The sequence below is a fragment of the Chelonus insularis genome, unplaced genomic scaffold, assembly GCF_013357705.1.
Source record: "Chelonus insularis isolate UGA/USDA-ARS -01 unplaced genomic scaffold, ASM1335770v1 contig_128_pilon, whole genome shotgun sequence".
Lineage (NCBI taxonomy): Eukaryota > Metazoa > Arthropoda > Insecta > Hymenoptera > Braconidae > Chelonus > Chelonus insularis.
In genome coordinates, this window is record NW_023276368.1 from 277,732 (window position 1) to 295,383 (window position 17,652).

Consider the following 17,652-nt stretch of genomic DNA (forward strand, 5'->3'; position numbering starts at 1 on the left):
ATTTAATGGCGGAAAATATTTGAATTGTATTTTTAATTCTATTAATTAATAGAATTAATTAAAATAATAATTTTATTAGAATATTAAGAATAAAGATTTTTCATATTCGATTATTTATAATTATCCAGAACAATATAATTGATATTGTTAAAAAGTAATTAAGTAAATTATTACGTAGAAAATAAAAACAATCATTTTCATGAAGACATAATAGTAAATATTATTTTGAATTAAATAAAATAATTAGATGAATTTATTTCAAAGAAGATATATAAAAAATAAATAACTCAATTGGATATACAGCGGACGTGATTGAATAGAATAGTAGCATTTGAGATGCCAGTATGTATTGAGAAAAGAATATGAGAACACATGATCGTATAGATTGTGCGTAGCGCGGATCAACGAGGATGAGGGTGACCGGTGGAGTCGCACATGCGCCTCTTTAAGCGTCTCGTCGACCACCGATTTCGATTTTAGTCATTCCCGGGTTCGACTTGGGGGAATCGTTGATAGAGAGGGGCCGTGTGCAACCTCATAACGTCTTACGAAAACCGAAGCAACAAGGCAATAATAATAACGTAAATAACTATAAACAATCAAAAAATATTTTCAAAACAAAAAAAACGATACTCAAACTGTGGAGATTTATAAGAAAAATTCATATCTGTGGAAACAAATATCGGAGTAATAAAAACGATTTGGAGCAGAGGACTTCTATAAGAGGAATAACAAAAGACGTAGTAAGTCAATCAACACAACATGCGGTTTAGTGTTCTATCCATGTTGATACTCAATCGAACTTTGTTATTTTTATTTTTAATTATAAGAATATATACGATCGGCCATTTGTCGAGCCGGTCGATTGCGAGTCTTAGAGAGCTGGTCACAGGATTGTATGGTCGCAATGCACATACATTTTTGTGTGAGTGTGGGTAGGCAGCCCAATGTACTGTGTCGCTCAATATAACACACACACTGTGTTCGAGAATCGTTTATATACAATATATTCTGCTACAAATGTGGGAAAGAGAGATAAATGACAAAGACCAGAATAGCCAAACAATGATTGTGTATACATATATACTCTACTTAGTGATACTTTTTATATATTATTTAATTTTCAAAAGAATTTTTATATTCTTAAATGAGTAACAATTTATAAATATTTATAGTTAGTTTTATTAAAATTAAATTCAATATTTATTTAACTAAATTAATATTTTATTATTTTATCAATAACTAATAATTTTAGTAATATTACTTTATGTATAGCATTATTATCATTTCTTTTTATAGAACCCAAAGTACTGCAAATGATGGCGTTCATCGTCTTTCTGAGACGCTCTGAATGGCCACAAAGCTGATAATAATAGTAGACGAAATATTTCAGTTGGCGATTGAACGCGATTGCGCTGTTCTTGCTCTTATTTTATTTCTCTGCGTTAAAACTAATTATATTCATAATTTTCGCGGTATTTGTTTTCTTTTATTCATCAATTTTTATTTATTACAATGTCTGTCAAGACTATAAGAGCTGACGTAATATTTTAATTATTATACAAATTATCATAGTTTACAACAGAGAGTTCCAGACTATAGAAACGTTTAAAATTGTCAACTATGTATTTTTACTTATCTTAATCATTGATGAATAATTATTTTTATATTTAATATTTTTACAGGACAAAAACCAGTACAATAGTATCATCAAGCAATCGAATGTTTACTGGTGATTCAGAATCCACAGTTAAAGTTTTATCTCATCGTCGGCATAATCATCATCGCCTGTCTACTAGATTTTCACGTCAAACAAAAGTCGAAAGAACGATGAAACAAGAACCTGATGATGATGAAAGTTGTTATTTAGATGAGGGAATGATATCATCAGTCCCTGGTCAACCAACTAGAGTAAGATCTCATGCCAGAAGTCTTCGAGCAATGGCAAATCCCAGTGCAGTATGGGCACACTTTGATTTATGTACAAATGATCCTCTTCGAGCCCAATGTCGTATTTGTGGTTCTGTAGTAGTTCGTGGAGGTGCAAATCCTCGTCAATGTGGAACAACAAACCTCCATCGACATCTCAGGGTACACCATGGAGGTAGACTTATTGGCAGACGTTATCATGGTAAAAATCAATGATAATAAATATATCTAATCTTTTCAAATATTTGAAATACTTAATATTAATTAATATTTTAGTGATGCATTCTAATTCCCAAGGAACATCTTCTGGAAGAACTATTAGAATAGCACCACAACCTGCAATGCGACAGCAAGCAAAAAATCTCAATTCCAACAATCAACCAAAAACTCTTGTTCTAAAAACTATTCCGTTAAAAATGAAATCAGTAGCACCAACAACCATCAAAATACCGTCATCAAAACAACCAAATATTAGACTACCTCCAAATATTGCTCCTCAACAACCTACAGAAGTAAGTAGTAGACTTAGTAATCAATTGATTAATTTCAGTGTCAACTGTAATTAATGTGAAAATTATTTTTCTAGGTTTGCTTAAGGTGGAACAGTTACCACAGTAATATGCAAAATAGTTTCCCATCACTTTTAGACTCAGAACAATTTGTTGATGTAACTCTAGCCTGCGAAGGACGTTCACTCAAGTGCCATAAAATGATATTATCTTCATGCAGTGATTACCTCGCAGCCTTATTACGTGAAAATCCCTGTCAACATCCAATTATTCTCATGAAGGACCTCAAATTTTGGGAAGTTGAAGCTCTTGTTAAATTTATGTATCGAGGAGAAGTAAATGTAGCTCATGACAAACTTCCACAGCTACTTAATGCTGCAGAAGCATTACAAGTTAAAGGTCTTGCTGGACCAACACCTTCTTCACAGGTTTAGTTATTGTTTTCAAAATAATTAGATTGATAGAATAATAATAAACGTTTTTAGTAAATAATTTTTTATTAATTTTAGAATCCAAAACCACCAATGCTAATACCGCAGCCCAAAGCAAATTCTCAAACGACTTCAACATCTTCAGCAAGAGTCACATCTGAATCCAAAGAAATGAAAAACTCTAATTTACCTACAACTAGTCCAAAGCGTGTGCCAAAACGTTCAATATCAGAGTCTTTTGGCTCTAAAACATTTACTAAAATTCGTCTTCAACGACCCACTACGCCTACCTCACCAAATCCAACGATAAAGTTAGAACCTCTTGACATTCCTCTAAGTCCAACGGATATTTTTCCGGACAATGAAGACAATTCTACGAACAATTACGAGAATCTTATGAGTATGCATGAAGACGATGATCCAGGTGGAGTGGATCATCATGATAGTATTGACGATGATATACATTATTCTACTCTTACCGGACCTTCAGACCCGAATGATTCTGAAGATCATATGGAATTTGTACCGACCGATTTTTTAGAACAAGAACAAGAAATAGTTGAAGACGTCGATGGAGATTGCAGTAGGAGTAGTGGTGAAAAACAAATTAAAAAAAGAAAAATTATATTAGACAAAAATATTGAAGATAATAAGAAAAATGTGAAAAAGGAAGAGAACTTATTTAAAAAAGAAAAGACGTAGAATCTATTTGATTATCAATCATTTTTTTTTTAACTTACCGAAGGGTACAAATTTTTAAATTTTTTCTATTAACCTTTATTTAGATGTTTTTACTATTTAAAAATTATCAGTTAATACTATCATTCTATACATTGTGATAGATTGTTTATAGTCATTTGCAAATAATTCACTGTTCTATTAACATTTATTTTGTTTGAAGTCATAAACTTCGGATGTCATAGTTTTCTTTAATTCAAAGAATTCAACTCAGGATATTTTTAAACAATTTAGATTGTAATCCATTTATCTGTGTTCGAAGGATTTTATTTTTATTAATTTTTGTATCGTTGTAATTAAGTGTGAGCGTGAACGCATGTGAAACAAATGTTATTAATGAACTTTGGAGTCTTCATCAAGTGTTTTGATCGAATTATTTATTCGAAAGTACATTAATTTAAAATTGAGTAACAAATTGATTTTTTTGTTTAAATTATATTTAAAAAGTAAGTCTTTACTTTTAACAAAAGAAGCACATTGCATTTATAACTAAGAACAAACTTTTTTAACTAATCACAAAATTTTCAACTCATTCACTTACTTTTAGGTTTTATAAAATCTACAATAAAACTTTTGAATATTAATCTTCATCTCTAAATTTAAATTATAATATTAAAATCTTTACACATATTGAAAATATAAAAAATGTCATGTTGGATATTATTAATGAATTAAAAATAATTAGTAAAAATGAAGTGTTTTTCTCTATATTCGTTGTGGCTGAGTAAATTGTAAAAATTGTAATTCATGAAATTATCTATAATAAAGAAACATTTATTGTAATCGAATAATATTTATATATTTTTTGGGCTTTTATCTAAAATCTGTGTTAGGAATGATGAATATAAATAAATTATTGATTTAACATTAGTATCATAGTTACAGTGGGAATAAATGGTAACATAATTTAAAAAATTATAAATTACTTTACCTTTTTAAATTACTTTGAAACCTTTTTAATTTTTTTGTAAATCGATATGATTGTTTAAATTTTTTATTATTTGTTCTATCAACATCATGGTAAAAATTTAAAAAATTGAAAATAGTGTATTTTTTTCTTCAGGTTGGTAGAATTGTTCTTAATGAAGAACCTAACTTTTATTACAGCAATGATGTACTTTTTTTTCTATAATGATATGAGTCTTTAGTATTTATTTGATCAATAAAAATATTAAAGGCCTCAATTAGTTGACCGAAAATATTTTTAAATTGAATATTTGTCAAATTTTAACCTAAAAATAACCGTTTTCTAAAAAAAAAGTGTAAATAAACTATACATTGTAACAGCTCGATATTTCATCTCGAATTTTACGGTGTACAGTGTTTGTTTTACCAACCTTGACATAAATTGGGGATTTTGATCAATTGGGAATATTCAATAGTACCCCCAAAAGACGACAAAACTCAACATACTCCCCAGAACGCACTCAGTTGTACTCAGTTAAGCTGTCAAATTATAGAAAGTTTGTTTGTAAACTACAAATTAAACTTTATTTTAAACATTATAAAAGTTACATATTGTTAATTCGCCAAATAAAAGGTTAGTGGTATTATTTAGTTAATGACAACAGTGAACATCATAATGTATTGTATTCTCTAACGTTGAAATTGAGTCGTTGCTGCTTTACTTTTTGTTACGCCGGTGCTCCAATAACTCCATAATAGCAATTTCCTGTGCCTTTTTATCAGTAATTTCTTTGTTCTTTCATCATTAACATCTATTTTGGTAACATTTGTAAAAATATGTAACAATTTGTTATTTACAAAAATCGTATGTTCATCATATTTGAAAGTTGATTATTTTTTTTTTCATACACATTTCTGAACACTTTTAAGATTTAATCAAAAAAGTTTTTGAATATTGCAGCATGCAACAAACGATGGATGAAAAAGAAGAATTGGTGAAAAAATCATTGTTCAGCTTTGTGAGAAAACAAGTTCCTACTGCCCAACTAAGGTGAACTAATAGACCATATCATAATAATATTAACACGCAATAAAGCACACTTTTAATTAATCAAACTTAATTTAATGTTACAGTTTGATAGATGATATCGTACTGAGTTATGTAGTCAGTATGGTCGAAGAAAGTGCACTCGATGAAGAATTGGATGTTGAAGGCTTATATGAAATGGTTTCAGCTTGTTTACCTGAGTTTTCACAAATTGAAAAAGAAGCTGTTTCTCAATGGTTACTTGACGTCGAAAGAATACTGAAACAAGAAAATAAAGAAGCTGATGATTGTCCACCTCATGAGTCGTTTAGCCAACTGAGTCTTACAGCTTTATTGCCTCCAGATTCACAACGAATTAGAGTTCACCACTTGTCGGAGACTAGTGATGCTGGAAGTGATTCTAGTGGAGAATATTTTCCAGAAGTGAGTGTAGAATTTTTAAAATCAAGTACATTTATTAACATATACTTCTTTTAGCAACAGGAACCATTTTGGCATCAGATAGCTCTGCTCCAAGAGATGTTTCCAGCAGCAAGTCCAGCTGAAGTACGACATTGTCTTGCTATTGCTAATGGAGATATTACTAAAGCTGCTCAGCTTGCTTTACATCGACAAGAAGCTGGCCAGAGTATTACTAGTAATTTCTCCTATCTTACGGTAATATTTATTGTTTTATTTTATTATTCCTATCATTATGGATTTTTAATAGTGAATTATTTTCAGTCCAATCAACGTTCAAAGGCTAGTGTAAATGATGAAGAGCTCAAGTCCCGGATTATAGCACGGTATAGTTATGTAGATCGTGACGATGATTCTCGTGAACATCGTCCTGTAACTCCAAAAGGAGAGCCGAAGAAGTTAGTTCGCTATCTAGACAACAAAATAGTGAGTGTAAAAGGCGAACGATATACAGAAATACGTCGTGATGGCGATGACGATGATGGGAACGACGGTGGACGAAAACGAAATCACTGTCGCCCGTAACCAGTAACCCCGCCTCCACCCCCTGATCCACCCCCCTGGAGGCAGTATCATTTACAATTCAATATTGTCTTGAAATTATTAAGATATTTTGTTATTTTTTGGTTGGTCATTGGTAAGTATTAATTTATATATTTATATCAGCTGGACATTTCAATTAATACTCAATGTACTCATGAGTATTCGTATTCATCTTTACAATTGCATTTTAACTAATCAATAATCATCAATTGACAATTTGATGAAGTAAAAGTCATTTCAAATATTGATAATCTCATCATATATTCACTTTTATGAATCAAGCTTAAATCAATGCTCTTTTTATTTATTTATACTGTCTTTGTTTATTTAAATTAATGATTGTTTTTATTATGTTTTTTTTTTAATTATCATATTCTCATTTTCTCCTATTATTGTACGATAAAGAAGTGTGAAATATTTTATTTGTGGAAAATTGTAAACCACAAACTTGAAAATTTTTCTTTGCTGTGTACCTCTTTTTTTGGCTGTAATGCTTTTATGATCTTTAATCATAATTTTATTATCAATATTATTACGTATAATATAAGAATTAAAGTAGTTTCTTTTTAATATCTAATTTTTATACAATAGACTGATATAACTGATTTTTTTCTAGAATTTTTAATTAGTAAAAATCGTGGAGGTTTTTTTAAGTAATTTATTTTCTTTACTACAGTCTATTATGCCATTTAAGTATTTGATTATAAATCAGTAAAATGTAGAATTGCACTGGAACATTTAACTAATTAATATAATCTACAATATTAGTTTAAAATAATAAAATGTTCAAAGTATTTAATCTTTTCATATAAAATTTTTTTTTTCATAAAATATTTCCACAGTCTGTTTATATTTGAAATATCATGATGCAAAATTTACATATTATTAATTTAATTATTATATGTAATTATAATTAAAATGTTTCTAGTTATTTGCATCATCGAACAATCAAAATACTGATAAATTAGAGCTCATAATTGAGTTGTTCACAATTATCAAGTAATTAATCAGTGCAAAAGTGTAATAGCAGAAATAATATTGAACACATCAATTGATTGTGCATATATATATATATATTCTTTGTCCAAACAGTTAACTTTAACTGTCAATTTTCAATTAATTCAAATAATAAATTTTCATGTCATCATTTGGCGAAATAATCAAATTTCACGCCATATTATTTGCCAGTATTACTATTGCTATTGCTATCACTATTAACTGTAAGGTTTCATCTTTGACTAAGTACACGTAAAGTAGATTATATAATAAAAATAGGATAAATAAACGAATGAAAATGATATCGAAAACAAAAATATTTAATTGAAATGAATTATTGAATTGTACAACTTATTATTAAAGATACCATCTTCATATTATATAAAAAAGAAGAAGAAGAAACAACAATTATAAAATATTTCCGGATCATTATGATATTTCTTGATGATTATTTTACAGTCAATTAAAACAATTATACCAATGAATTGAGAAGGAAATGATAAGGATAAATAAAAAAAATATTCATGCGGAGTAGACAATGTACGACGTAATAATTATTAACTTTATAGTATGCTGTAATATTCTTTAGATAATAAATGTAATAATTTAGATGTCTTACAGTGGGCCGGCCCTTGTCGTAGGAATAAGATATATATTCAAATGATTTCAAATGATAAATATTATCATAAAATAATAAGGATAAATATTATGTATACGTGAGCGGAAAATGGTAATAAATAATTCCATTTATTGTACATGTTTAACGAAAACGCGCAAACGCAAAAATAAATGTGTTCTTTCATTTAAAATAAATTAAATATAAGATACATAAATTGTCAAAATTTTATGTTCTGGTGATCAGCAATTTTTTGCAATAATGCATTTAATAGATCTCAAGCAGGTTGAGAATTTTATGTATTCATATTAAAGCATAAAATACACTGAATGTACTTGGATAATTATCAATGTCATTACTATTATCATATTTCATGATTATTCAATCAATGGAGGGGTCAAATTATTAAACATTTAAATCAATGGATAATTCAATCATGATTCTTAAATTGTCATTTGATGCCAATATTTAACGTCTACAGGGTGTTTCAAAGAGCAATGTGCCTGTGTACGAGTTGTAAAATAATTCATTATGATTTCAGAATGTTGTAACAAATTTAAAAAATTTATTTTTTTGTAAATTAATTGACGATCTTTAAATTTTTGAGTGATTATCCATTGTTTTATTTATTATGATATTTATAAATTGACATTAAACATTAGAACTTCATGTATTCAATACCAATTACACTGTGTTTGTTATTATACTGTTATTTAACATTTCTTTGATTTTTTTATGAGTGTTATAAATGATTTAGAAATAAATAAACGTAGTTACAAAAAGATAATACTCTTTTGATTTATTTTAAATTTTTTTATTTCATTTAATTTTAAGAAAGTTACAAGCAACATATATTAACCTAATTGTTTTCTTAATCTAAATAATATTATTAAAAACCAACTAATCAAGTTTACAACTATACGATAGAAAATGATTGCAATCATTATGGTTGAATATTTTTATTAAATAAGTCATTAAAAATATTTATTAATTAATACTAAAAGAGTGATATCAATTTTAATGAAATAATGAAATTACAAAATTACAGTCGTAGTTGATTGATCATCAAGTAGATTTGCATTAGAAAAATGTAAATAAATGACGTACAAAAATGAAAAATTAATTTATTTCTTTTTCTTGCGCGGTTTTTCTTGTGGTGCTGGTAGATTTTCTTGCTTTCGTTTTCCAGCTGGTTTAGCTCCGACATTACCACCCTTCTTTCGTCTTTCTTGTCTCTCTCGTTCTTCCAATTCTTGGTTTTCACGTTCAATTAGGGTAATAAGGGTATTACATCTTCTTTGCAATTCTAAAGCTGTTCTTGATTTTACAAACCAATCGAATCTAAATTGTGGTGCTGCACGAACTGTTGCTCTTAATTCTTCGTAAACATTTTCTTTATCAAATCCCAGTTTATGTAACATACATACTAAAAATCGATCTTCTTCTTCAGTGTAATTTTTTCCTTTGTTAGTACCATAAGCAATTCGAAGTTGATGGAATGGTGCACGATATCTAGCCATTTTTGCGTCTAAAGCCTTTTTAATTCCAGCACGACGTTGAATTTTAGCTTCACCTCTCTCAATTTGTGCCATAACTCTATCAATGTCTTGAAGTTCATGACAACGTTCCCAAAAGACAGCAGAATATTCCATAACTTCTTCAGGAGTCTTTCCTTCAACTTCTTTGGCAATATTCTCAATATCGTCTCGACCATACTTTTCATTAGCTTTAATAAATTGATTGAAATCTCTTTTAGTCCAATTAGTAAAACCTTGTGTTAATAATTTTTCTTTTTCAACAACTTCTTCGTCAGTCAACGGTTGAGCATCATCAATTTTTCTTTGTTCTTCTTTTTGTATCCTCGCAGCATCAGATCCAAGTTCAGGATTTTTTGGAACTTTGTATCCAACAGTTTGACGGAAATAATAAATTTCTTGATCAAGAAGTTCAAAAAGTCGAGGTGGAAAAAATTGAAAATCTTGTACAATTGGCTGTTTTGGTGGTCTTGGTGCTTTAGGAGCTTTCGGTTCGGAAACTCTTAAAGCTTCACGGAAATAAGCATCAACTGCATAATTGGCTTTACGTTCACGTTTAGGTGGCTCAATCCAATTACCAATTCCTAAGATCTTTTGTTTTTCACGATAATCTTCACCTTCAAATTGATACACAGAATCAGTCGGTGCATCAACAGTGAAATTTCTTAAAGATGATTCTCCAAGACTCTCTAATTTTTGTTTCATTTCTTCAGTTTTCGTCTCTCCTTTCTGTAGTATTGTATCTATGTCTTCATCAGTAATTGCGCTATCTTTTGAAGCAAAAACTTCATTGGCACCATGTCTAATCATATTTAACATTTCATCTTTATTCAAAGCTGTTTGTTTAGCATCCACCAATCTTCCTTGTTGAATAACTAATTTATCAAGTCGTAATTTAATTTCAGCTCGTTCAACAATTTTTTCTTCTACAGTATTTTCCGTGATAAACCGAAATACTCTGACTTGCTTCTGCTGACCAATACGATGAGCTCTGTCCATAGCTTGAAGATCCATTTGAGGATTCCAATCAGAATCATAAATAATGACTACATCTGCTGTCGCTAAATTGATTCCAAGACCACCAGCACGAGTGGATAACATAAAAATAAATTTTTCACTGTTTGGTGCATTATATTCGTTGATTTGTCGTTGACGATCTTCATGAGCTGTGTTACCATCTAAACGACAATATTGGAATCCACGCCAATGACAATAATCCTCCAGAATATCTAACATCCTTGTCATTTGACTGAATATAAGTACTCGAGAGTCTTGCTGCTGGAGTTTTGGCAATAATTTATCAAGAATAACCATTTTACCACAATTATATACAAGATGTTCATCTGTAGTGTAAGGAGGTCCAGGTTCTGCACCATCAAATAGATACGGATGATTACAACATTTTCGCAACTGCATAAGAATATTTTGTAATCGCATTTTTTCGATTTTTCCAGCTCCATTAACGATATCAATATCTTTCATAAGTACTTTAGTATACCATTCTCGTTGCATTTTGCTCAAACCAATATAAACTTTAATTTCTTTCTTCGGTTTTAAACCTTTTTCTACTTCAGCCTTTAGACGTCGCAGTAAAAATGGTCTGAGAACTGCATGAAGTCGTTCAACTAAAGAATTATCACCTAAAAAACTATTAGTATTAAACCATGAATCAAAATCGTCAGAACTATTAAATACATCAGGTAAAAGGAAATTTAGTAGTGACCAAAGCTCGTGAAGGTTATTCTGTAGTGGTGTACCAGTTAATAATAATCTATTAGTCGTTTTGAATTCTCGAAGAATTTCTGATAACTTTGATTTCTCATTTTTTATCCTATGAGCTTCATCAATGACCATATATCGCCAATTAAATTTTTTAAATACAGACTTTTCCTTTATAACCATCTCATAAGACGTAACACATACATCCCATTCTCCGGGCATCATTACATCTCTGATGAAGGTATTACGAGTCTCAGCATCTCCAATTAGACAAACTGCTCTAAGAGATGGACACCATTTCTTAAATTCATTCATCCAATTAGCTAATGTTGACTTGGGAACAATAACGATGTGAGGTCCAGGAATGTTTCTGAAGTGTTTCATATATCCAAGTAAAGATATCGTCTGTAAGGTCTTTCCAAGACCCATTTCATCAGCCAAAATACCATTGATTCCATTTTCATATAAAGAAATCATCCAATTAAGTCCTCTGATTTGATAATCTCGTAATTCTCCGGACTTAATGTAGTGAGGTGATGATTCAAAGCGTGTAATTGGAGCTACGCTCGTATTAGATTCAGCAAGAAGCTCTTCATCTTCTTCTTGTTCTGTTTTTCGATGCCTATGATCACTAGACGCGTCTTTGCTTTCAACTGGTTGTTTTCGTGGTCTGCCGGGTTTTACTTTTAATGGACTTGTTTTATCTTTTTGGTTATTAGTCATAAAGTGAGAAAATATTTCTGTTTGTTTAAGTAAGTATTCAAATCGCTTACTACGATCAGTTTCTAGTTTAGTTTCAAAGTCGCCACCTCTTGAGGACGATGTTTCAGCTGAAGAGTCGTTGGAATTATCTCCAGCATCACCTGTCTCTGCATTTTCTTCAGCTTTCGACATTTTCTTATTTTTAGAATTACTCGAGATTTATAGAATTTTAATAGTTATGATTTACAATCAATTGTATATTATTTAATGTTGAATTCTTTCACAATAACAACCGGGCACGCACACTAACGTTTACTTAACGCCAATGATTACCACCATATTGCCGCCATCTTGAATTTAAATCCCTCCAAATCTTCTACATAACCACTGCATTTAGGCTTCGGGGAAGGGGGAGATATTTTTCGTACTGTAGTGTGTTGATTTATTGACAACCTTCGAATATAGAAATTATATAGATAAAGAGTCATTATTTTAACTTGTATCATCAGATCTCCAGATGTCACTAACCTAATTATTTTAAATGCTACATATTTTTTAATGATTTTTCTATTAAACAATTTAATTATATTAGGAGTTTTTTACAATGAGATATAATATTAGAAGGTATCTTGCATGAATAATTCTAAAACAAGCATTATTTTTTTTATTTTCATTGAACTTTTCTATTTGTTCACCATTAAATATGTATACATTGCACTCAACCTATACATGTGAACATTGAATGTATTTGTATCATCGTCACATTATTTGCAAATAAAAGGTATCTGCATCTTCTGTCATTGTCGGCTAATTTCCTGATTGTTAAATCGATGATGCATAATAGTTACACGTTAAAAAATAATATTGTTCATGCTATTATAGTTGTAATACCTCGAAATCGAACAGCTATCAAATGTGAAAGGTTGGATTAAATTCAAGAGATATAACAATACAGAAAACAGTAACAATGCAGCTATTTTCATTTGGAGGGTGAGTATTATTTGATTAAATCAAAATAATTAATTGCCTTCACTTAAGTTATTTTATCTATTGATTTTTTAATTTCATCTTGTTTTTGTAGAATTAATATCCTCAAAAGTATTCGGAAACAGTTCTACTTTGATGAAAATAGATTTGCTCATGAATATACTAAATAACAGTATTCTACTTGGCAATTCTATTGAATCTCCGTGATCAACAGGGAAGAAGTAATTTACAAATATACCATGCCACGAAAAAAGGCTGTTGGTGCGTACATCTCGAGTTCAAATTTTATTAATAACTGTATGTGTGTAGCTTTATGGCAATAGTTATTTCTAAATCTTGTTAAACACTTTGCTAATTGATATTGCTAGTTTTATGTGATAAATTGGTTTTTTATTAGGTGCAAAGATGTCAAAAAAACTGAGCTTTTGTGGTCTTGTTGGCTTAACATCACTCTGCATCCTGTTTTTAGTCTTTAATCAACGTTACAACAACTACATTGAGCATCGACTACAGCCAGTAATTTCGGTCAGTAAAAAAAACACGGAGGTGGGAAATGGTCTAAGATCACTCTGAAAACACGCTTCTACACGGTAAAGTCTAAGTCTATGCATCACTTCCTTCACCGTGTCTGCTGCTCACCGAATTCGTCTCACTTTCATTCATTGTTTTACAAATACACATTTTGATATTTAAATTTATTTTTTAATATGTTATTTTATAGATAAACAAACACTAATAACAAATTTCCTGTAATATGTTTAGTATTCATTTCACTCATCTGCTTCTTTCTTCACTATTCCTTCAATCTAGGATGCAGAGATGAGATCTCAAGTTGAAAAACATGAAGACTTATTTATGGTAAGTTGATTTAATTAATTCACAAATCTGTCACCAATATTTATGCATAACGTTGTTACATTGTAAAATAAATAATAGAATATTACATGGTATAAATAAATAGATAATCATTTTTATTTATATGACAGATTTTTTCTGATAGAAAAAATTTTACACTCCTTGAGATTCAAGAAGTGGTTGATCAACAACGACAGGTCATTGCCAGGGAGATGGAAGATTATGAATATCCTAATGGAAAATATGGTATAAACGTCAGGTATATTAATTTTAAATTATAAAAAAACTCTTGGATCATATAAAATTAATAATACTTAAAATATTTATAGCAAGTTAGATGATCTAGTCATTGAAAGAGGCGGACGGCCTATAAGAAGTGTCATTCTTGCGAGCTGGCGTAGTGGTAGTACCTTTGTAGGTGATGTTGTCAATTCTCATCCAGCCAATTTTTATCACTACGAACCATTGTTGGATTTTGGAATTATACAAGTTCGAGGTTCTCCTCTTGCTGAAACGGCTATTAATAATATTTATGCTCTTTTTAATTGTGATTACTACAAACTCAGTTAGTATTATTACAATCTGTCCTAATTTATTAATTTAAATATTTTAATCATCATAGCAAATAATCTTATTTTTATATAGAAAATTATTTAAACTTCGGAAAAACTCATCCTTGGGTGTTCAACCATAACACTCATTTATGGCGACAGTGTATGATTCATAAAAAATTATGCTGGGATCCTCAATTTGTGTCGAGATTTTGTAAAATATTTCCTTTCCAGTCCATGAAATTGGTACGATTAAGATTAAAAATCGCCGAAGTACTGCTCAAAGATGAAAGGTAGAGTATTAGTCCCAGTAATTATCTGCGAAGTCCTTATGATAATTTCTATTCTTCATGCTATCCCTGTTAAAATCGTTGGGGCCATTACAAGGATTTATTACAAATTAGTTTTACGAAATTTTTCTACCTAACATCTCAGTGATAGTTTTATTGCCCTCATAAATTACCTATACCTGATTTATTGAATATCATTAAATAATATCATAATGAATACTTGCTATCTAGCCTTGGTGTTCGTATGGTTTTATTAATGCGAGATCCACGGGGACTTATGCAATCAAGGAAACATCGAAATTGGTGTCCTAGTAGTCCTGACTGTTATGATCCAGCTCGAGTATGTGCTGATATGATATCAGATTATGAATCAGCAGTTCGACTGAAGAAACAATACTCACAAAGATTTAAGTACGTCTAATTTAAATATATGTAACTATTTGATAAAAATATTAACAATATTAATAATTTCTTTTAACAGGGTTGTGCGTTATGAAGATTTATCTATTGATCCATTTTTGAATGCTAAGAATCTTTTTGAATTTTATGGCTTAAATTTTCATAGCAACGTCAAAAATTTTTTAGAAACACATACTAAAAACGATTTTGGAGGGGTTTCAAGTACATTTAGGAATTCAAAAGCTGCTCCATTTCATTGGCGAAATGATTTAGACTTTGAAGAAGTTGAAGAAATACAAAGTGTCTGTTCAAGAGCTATGAGTTTATGGGGTTATGTGCTAGCTTTAAATGAATCTCATCAAAAATCATTTAATCCCATAACAGATTATCGCCTTGAATTATGATAATTTTAGAAGAAATTGTTCACTTTTGCATAAATATTGATAACTTTATATAAGTCCAAACATTTTGCTCTAAACAGAATCTTTACACCGTACACACGTAAATGTGATAGAAATGTTATCAGTTAACCTAATTCGGAACTGACTTTAATTTGTAAATATTTAATTTTATTAGATTAATTTTTGAATAACGAACACAAAGCTTTTTACTAATTTTTTTATCTTGGAAGTGTTTCAAAGTGCCTGGTCAAGAGACCTTTGAATATGCGCTTTTAGAAAAAGATGCTTTTTAAAAACGAAAATTTAATGAAATCATGCATTATTCTCATTAATTTTTTTAATCAATGAATACACCAACATTTTTTGTTTTATTTATTTATTAGATTTTGTCTAACTGTTATCACATCGCTGCAAATAAAAATTTTATATTTAATTACTGGTCAATACAGTATTACAAAGAATTATATTTTTTAATTATTTCAGTTAAAATGAATTTATAATCACTTAAGTCATAGCGTATATTATACCATCATATTTATATTAAAAAGAAATGTTCGAATTTAAATTTTCTTAAAACTTACAAAATGTCGAGCAATAAAATTCCTCTCTCAGAAAAGGTTGATTTTCATAAAATTGTCCTAAAATGAAAAAAAAAAGTATTAACTACTGGTTGAAAAATTTTCATAAAAATAATTTTTTACTTTGATATCAGTGAGGGCAAGTTGGAATCATACTCGTATGTCATAATAGCGTATACATTTTGATCATCATTTTATTATCAAATAATTTTTAAATATTGTACAATTAATTATAATTACCTAAAAAGCCAATTAGCCAATAGTCAGCACCGCCTGAAATATAAAATGATATTTTAATGTATTTGTATACTAAATTTATCAATTTATTCTTCATTAAAATAAAAATCAGATAAAAGGTGACATCAAATGTAATCAGTGATATGCTTGTCGAAAAATCATCACTTGATGGAAGATGAAAATAAATTTCTATCAAAGAATTGTATTATATTTTCTTACCATGTATTTTAGTCCATTGTCACCAGAATTTCAGCTCATTTTGAAGAGAAGAATTCCCTTTCGAACCTAGAAAAAATAATCACTACAATAAATAACGTTTTTAATTTATAAAATATGCTATAATTACTTATAATATTTCAGAAAAATAGATCCCCATGGTTTTCGTAAGACAGGGATAACAGTAAAATTCATCATTTGAAATTATCATTTTTGTTCTAATATAAGATTTCATCAACTTACCCTTTATCATTTAACAGCCATTAGTTTTCAATTATATTCAAGTCAGCTTATCAGAAGATACCTGAAATCAGAAAAAAATTTGAATTAGAGAATAGTGCTTCCAAAGAAGGTATCATTTTTTAATGAGTTAACTATATCAGAAAGATCGATCATTCACATGAATTCAGACTGGGGCGATATTTATTCATCATATTTAATTTATTAATAATAAAACTGTATCAAAATTTCAATTTTAATTACCTTTCTAATCTACGAAGGAACGTTGATAAACACTTGAAACCATCAGTCACGTGGCTACATGTCGAAGCGTCTGAAAATAGCAAAATAAATGATAATAAAAATATTAATTATTGAACAAATTTAATTGAAGATTAATAATAATTTCAGTGATGCGATAAGAATTATAATCATAAAATAATCATACGAACGAGACATCAATAAATCATCATTGAATTATTTCATAAATGAGCAAAAATGGATAAAAATATTGTTACCACAATGTAACATGAATAGTATTAAATATATTTCAGATGAGGTTGTAAAAATTAATAAAGTTTATTTGAAGATGCTTTTAGATTCAAATATGTTTGATATAATTACCCATGATAGATGCTTCTTCTTTCAACGACGACACGGAAATGAATAATTCCGGACAACGCATGTGGACGCTTCTGAACCACCGGAAATAAGTGCTGTGGCTTATCGTCGACCGACGGTAAATAATTTTGAAAATGCGCGCACAATATAGCTGTATAAAAACATCT

General features: G+C 29.4%; 4 protein-coding genes, 1 long non-coding RNA gene and 1 other non-coding gene across 14 annotated transcripts; 3 read left to right on the top strand and 3 right to left on the bottom strand.

Annotated features, from left to right (window-relative positions):
• Positions 1 to 402: 402 nt before the first annotated feature.
• Positions 403 to 4,170, top strand: LOC118069029 (uncharacterized). 4 transcript variants are annotated; one of them, XM_035086855.1, is made up of 5 exons: positions 403 to 743; positions 1,686 to 2,131; positions 2,206 to 2,441; positions 2,516 to 2,866; positions 2,948 to 4,167. In XM_035086855.1, exons 2-5 carry the CDS (start codon positions 1,723 to 1,725, stop codon positions 3,569 to 3,571), a joined length of 1,620 nt encoding a protein of 539 aa, XP_034942746.1. In that variant the 5' UTR covers positions 403 to 743; positions 1,686 to 1,722; the 3' UTR covers positions 3,572 to 4,167. The 4 variants fall into 4 exon arrangements, with proteins under 4 accessions (XP_034942746.1, XP_034942736.1, XP_034942754.1 ...); XM_035086845.1 differs by lacking the exon at positions 403 to 743 and adding an exon at positions 767 to 1,073 and having other exon boundaries at positions 2,948 to 4,170; XM_035086863.1 differs by lacking the exon at positions 403 to 743 and adding an exon at positions 1,369 to 1,475 and having other exon boundaries at positions 2,948 to 4,169.
• A 650-nt stretch (positions 4,171 to 4,820) lies between these two features.
• LOC118068327 (CUE domain-containing protein 2) lies at positions 4,821 to 7,023 on the top strand. 2 transcript variants are annotated; one of them, XM_035085643.1, is made up of 5 exons: positions 4,821 to 5,147; positions 5,475 to 5,564; positions 5,648 to 5,984; positions 6,045 to 6,218; positions 6,285 to 7,023. In XM_035085643.1, the coding sequence occupies exons 2-5, from the start codon at positions 5,476 to 5,478 to the stop codon at positions 6,543 to 6,545; spliced, it is 861 nt and encodes a 286-aa protein (XP_034941534.1). In that variant the 5' UTR covers positions 4,821 to 5,147; position 5,475; the 3' UTR covers positions 6,546 to 7,023. The 2 variants fall into 2 exon arrangements, with proteins under 2 accessions (XP_034941534.1, XP_034941524.1); XM_035085633.1 differs by having other exon boundaries at positions 4,823 to 5,147; positions 6,039 to 6,218; positions 6,285 to 7,021.
• A 2,022-nt stretch (positions 7,024 to 9,045) lies between these two features.
• Iswi (Imitation SWI) lies at positions 9,046 to 12,514 on the bottom strand. Its single transcript, XM_035085835.1, has one exon. It carries the CDS (start codon positions 12,321 to 12,323, stop codon positions 9,300 to 9,302), a length of 3,024 nt encoding a protein of 1,007 aa, XP_034941726.1. The 5' UTR covers positions 12,324 to 12,514; the 3' UTR covers positions 9,046 to 9,299.
• A 349-nt stretch (positions 12,515 to 12,863) lies between these two features.
• LOC118069107 (carbohydrate sulfotransferase 5-like) lies at positions 12,864 to 16,629 on the top strand. 5 transcript variants are annotated; one of them, XM_035086998.1, is made up of 10 exons: positions 12,864 to 12,912; positions 13,014 to 13,121; positions 13,213 to 13,379; positions 13,516 to 13,643; positions 13,929 to 13,976; positions 14,105 to 14,232; positions 14,303 to 14,538; positions 14,619 to 14,817; positions 15,046 to 15,225; positions 15,296 to 16,629. In XM_035086998.1, exons 3-10 carry the CDS (start codon positions 13,358 to 13,360, stop codon positions 15,615 to 15,617), a joined length of 1,263 nt encoding a protein of 420 aa, XP_034942889.1. In that variant the 5' UTR covers positions 12,864 to 12,912; positions 13,014 to 13,121; positions 13,213 to 13,357; the 3' UTR covers positions 15,618 to 16,629. The 5 variants fall into 5 exon arrangements, with proteins under 5 accessions (XP_034942889.1, XP_034942880.1, XP_034942897.1 ...); XM_035086989.1 differs by lacking the exon at positions 12,864 to 12,912 and having other exon boundaries at positions 12,919 to 13,121; XM_035087006.1 differs by lacking the exons at positions 12,864 to 12,912; positions 13,014 to 13,121 and having other exon boundaries at positions 13,358 to 13,379; positions 13,516 to 13,708; positions 13,881 to 13,976.
• LOC118069139 (uncharacterized) lies at positions 15,974 to 17,571 on the bottom strand. The gene is made up of 7 exons (XR_004690584.1): positions 17,489 to 17,571; positions 17,129 to 17,198; positions 16,889 to 16,949; positions 16,649 to 16,714; positions 16,433 to 16,465; positions 16,196 to 16,252; positions 15,974 to 16,022 (listed from the first exon to the last, which is right to left on the bottom strand). It is a non-coding gene; the product is annotated as an uncharacterized lncRNA (long non-coding RNA).
• Positions 17,019 to 17,086, bottom strand: LOC118070025 (small nucleolar RNA SNORD31). The gene has a single exon (XR_004690708.1). It is a non-coding gene; the product is annotated as a small nucleolar RNA SNORD31 (small nucleolar RNA).
• Positions 17,572 to 17,652: the final 81 nt, after the last annotated feature.

Coding starts and splice junctions, on each gene's coding strand:
- LOC118069029 (XM_035086845.1), top strand. CDS start 1,021: ATGTGGGAAAGAGAGATAAATGACAAAGACCAGAATAGCCAAACAATG. Junction 1,074..1,685: donor AATAGCCAAACAATGATTGT/GTATACATATAT, acceptor ATATTTTTACAG/GACAAAAACCAGTACAATAG. Junction 2,867..2,947: donor GACCAACACCTTCTTCACAG/GTTTAGTTATTG, acceptor TATTAATTTTAG/AATCCAAAACCACCAATGCT.
- LOC118068327 (XM_035085633.1), top strand. CDS start 5,476: ATGCAACAAACGATGGATGAAAAAGAAGAATTGGTGAAAAAATCATTG. Junction 5,565..5,647: donor GTTCCTACTGCCCAACTAAG/GTGAACTAATAG, acceptor TTAATGTTACAG/TTTGATAGATGATATCGTAC. Junction 5,985..6,038: donor GTGGAGAATATTTTCCAGAA/GTGAGTGTAGAA, acceptor TACTTCTTTTAG/CAACAGGAACCATTTTGGCA.
- Iswi (XM_035085835.1), bottom strand. CDS start 12,323: ATGTCGAAAGCTGAAGAAAATGCAGAGACAGGTGATGCTGGAGATAAT.
- LOC118069107 (XM_035086998.1), top strand. CDS start 13,358: ATGCCACGAAAAAAGGCTGTTG. Junction 14,233..14,302: donor AAATATGGTATAAACGTCAG/GTATATTAATTT, acceptor AAATATTTATAG/CAAGTTAGATGATCTAGTCA. Junction 15,226..15,295: donor CAATACTCACAAAGATTTAA/GTACGTCTAATT, acceptor TTCTTTTAACAG/GGTTGTGCGTTATGAAGATT.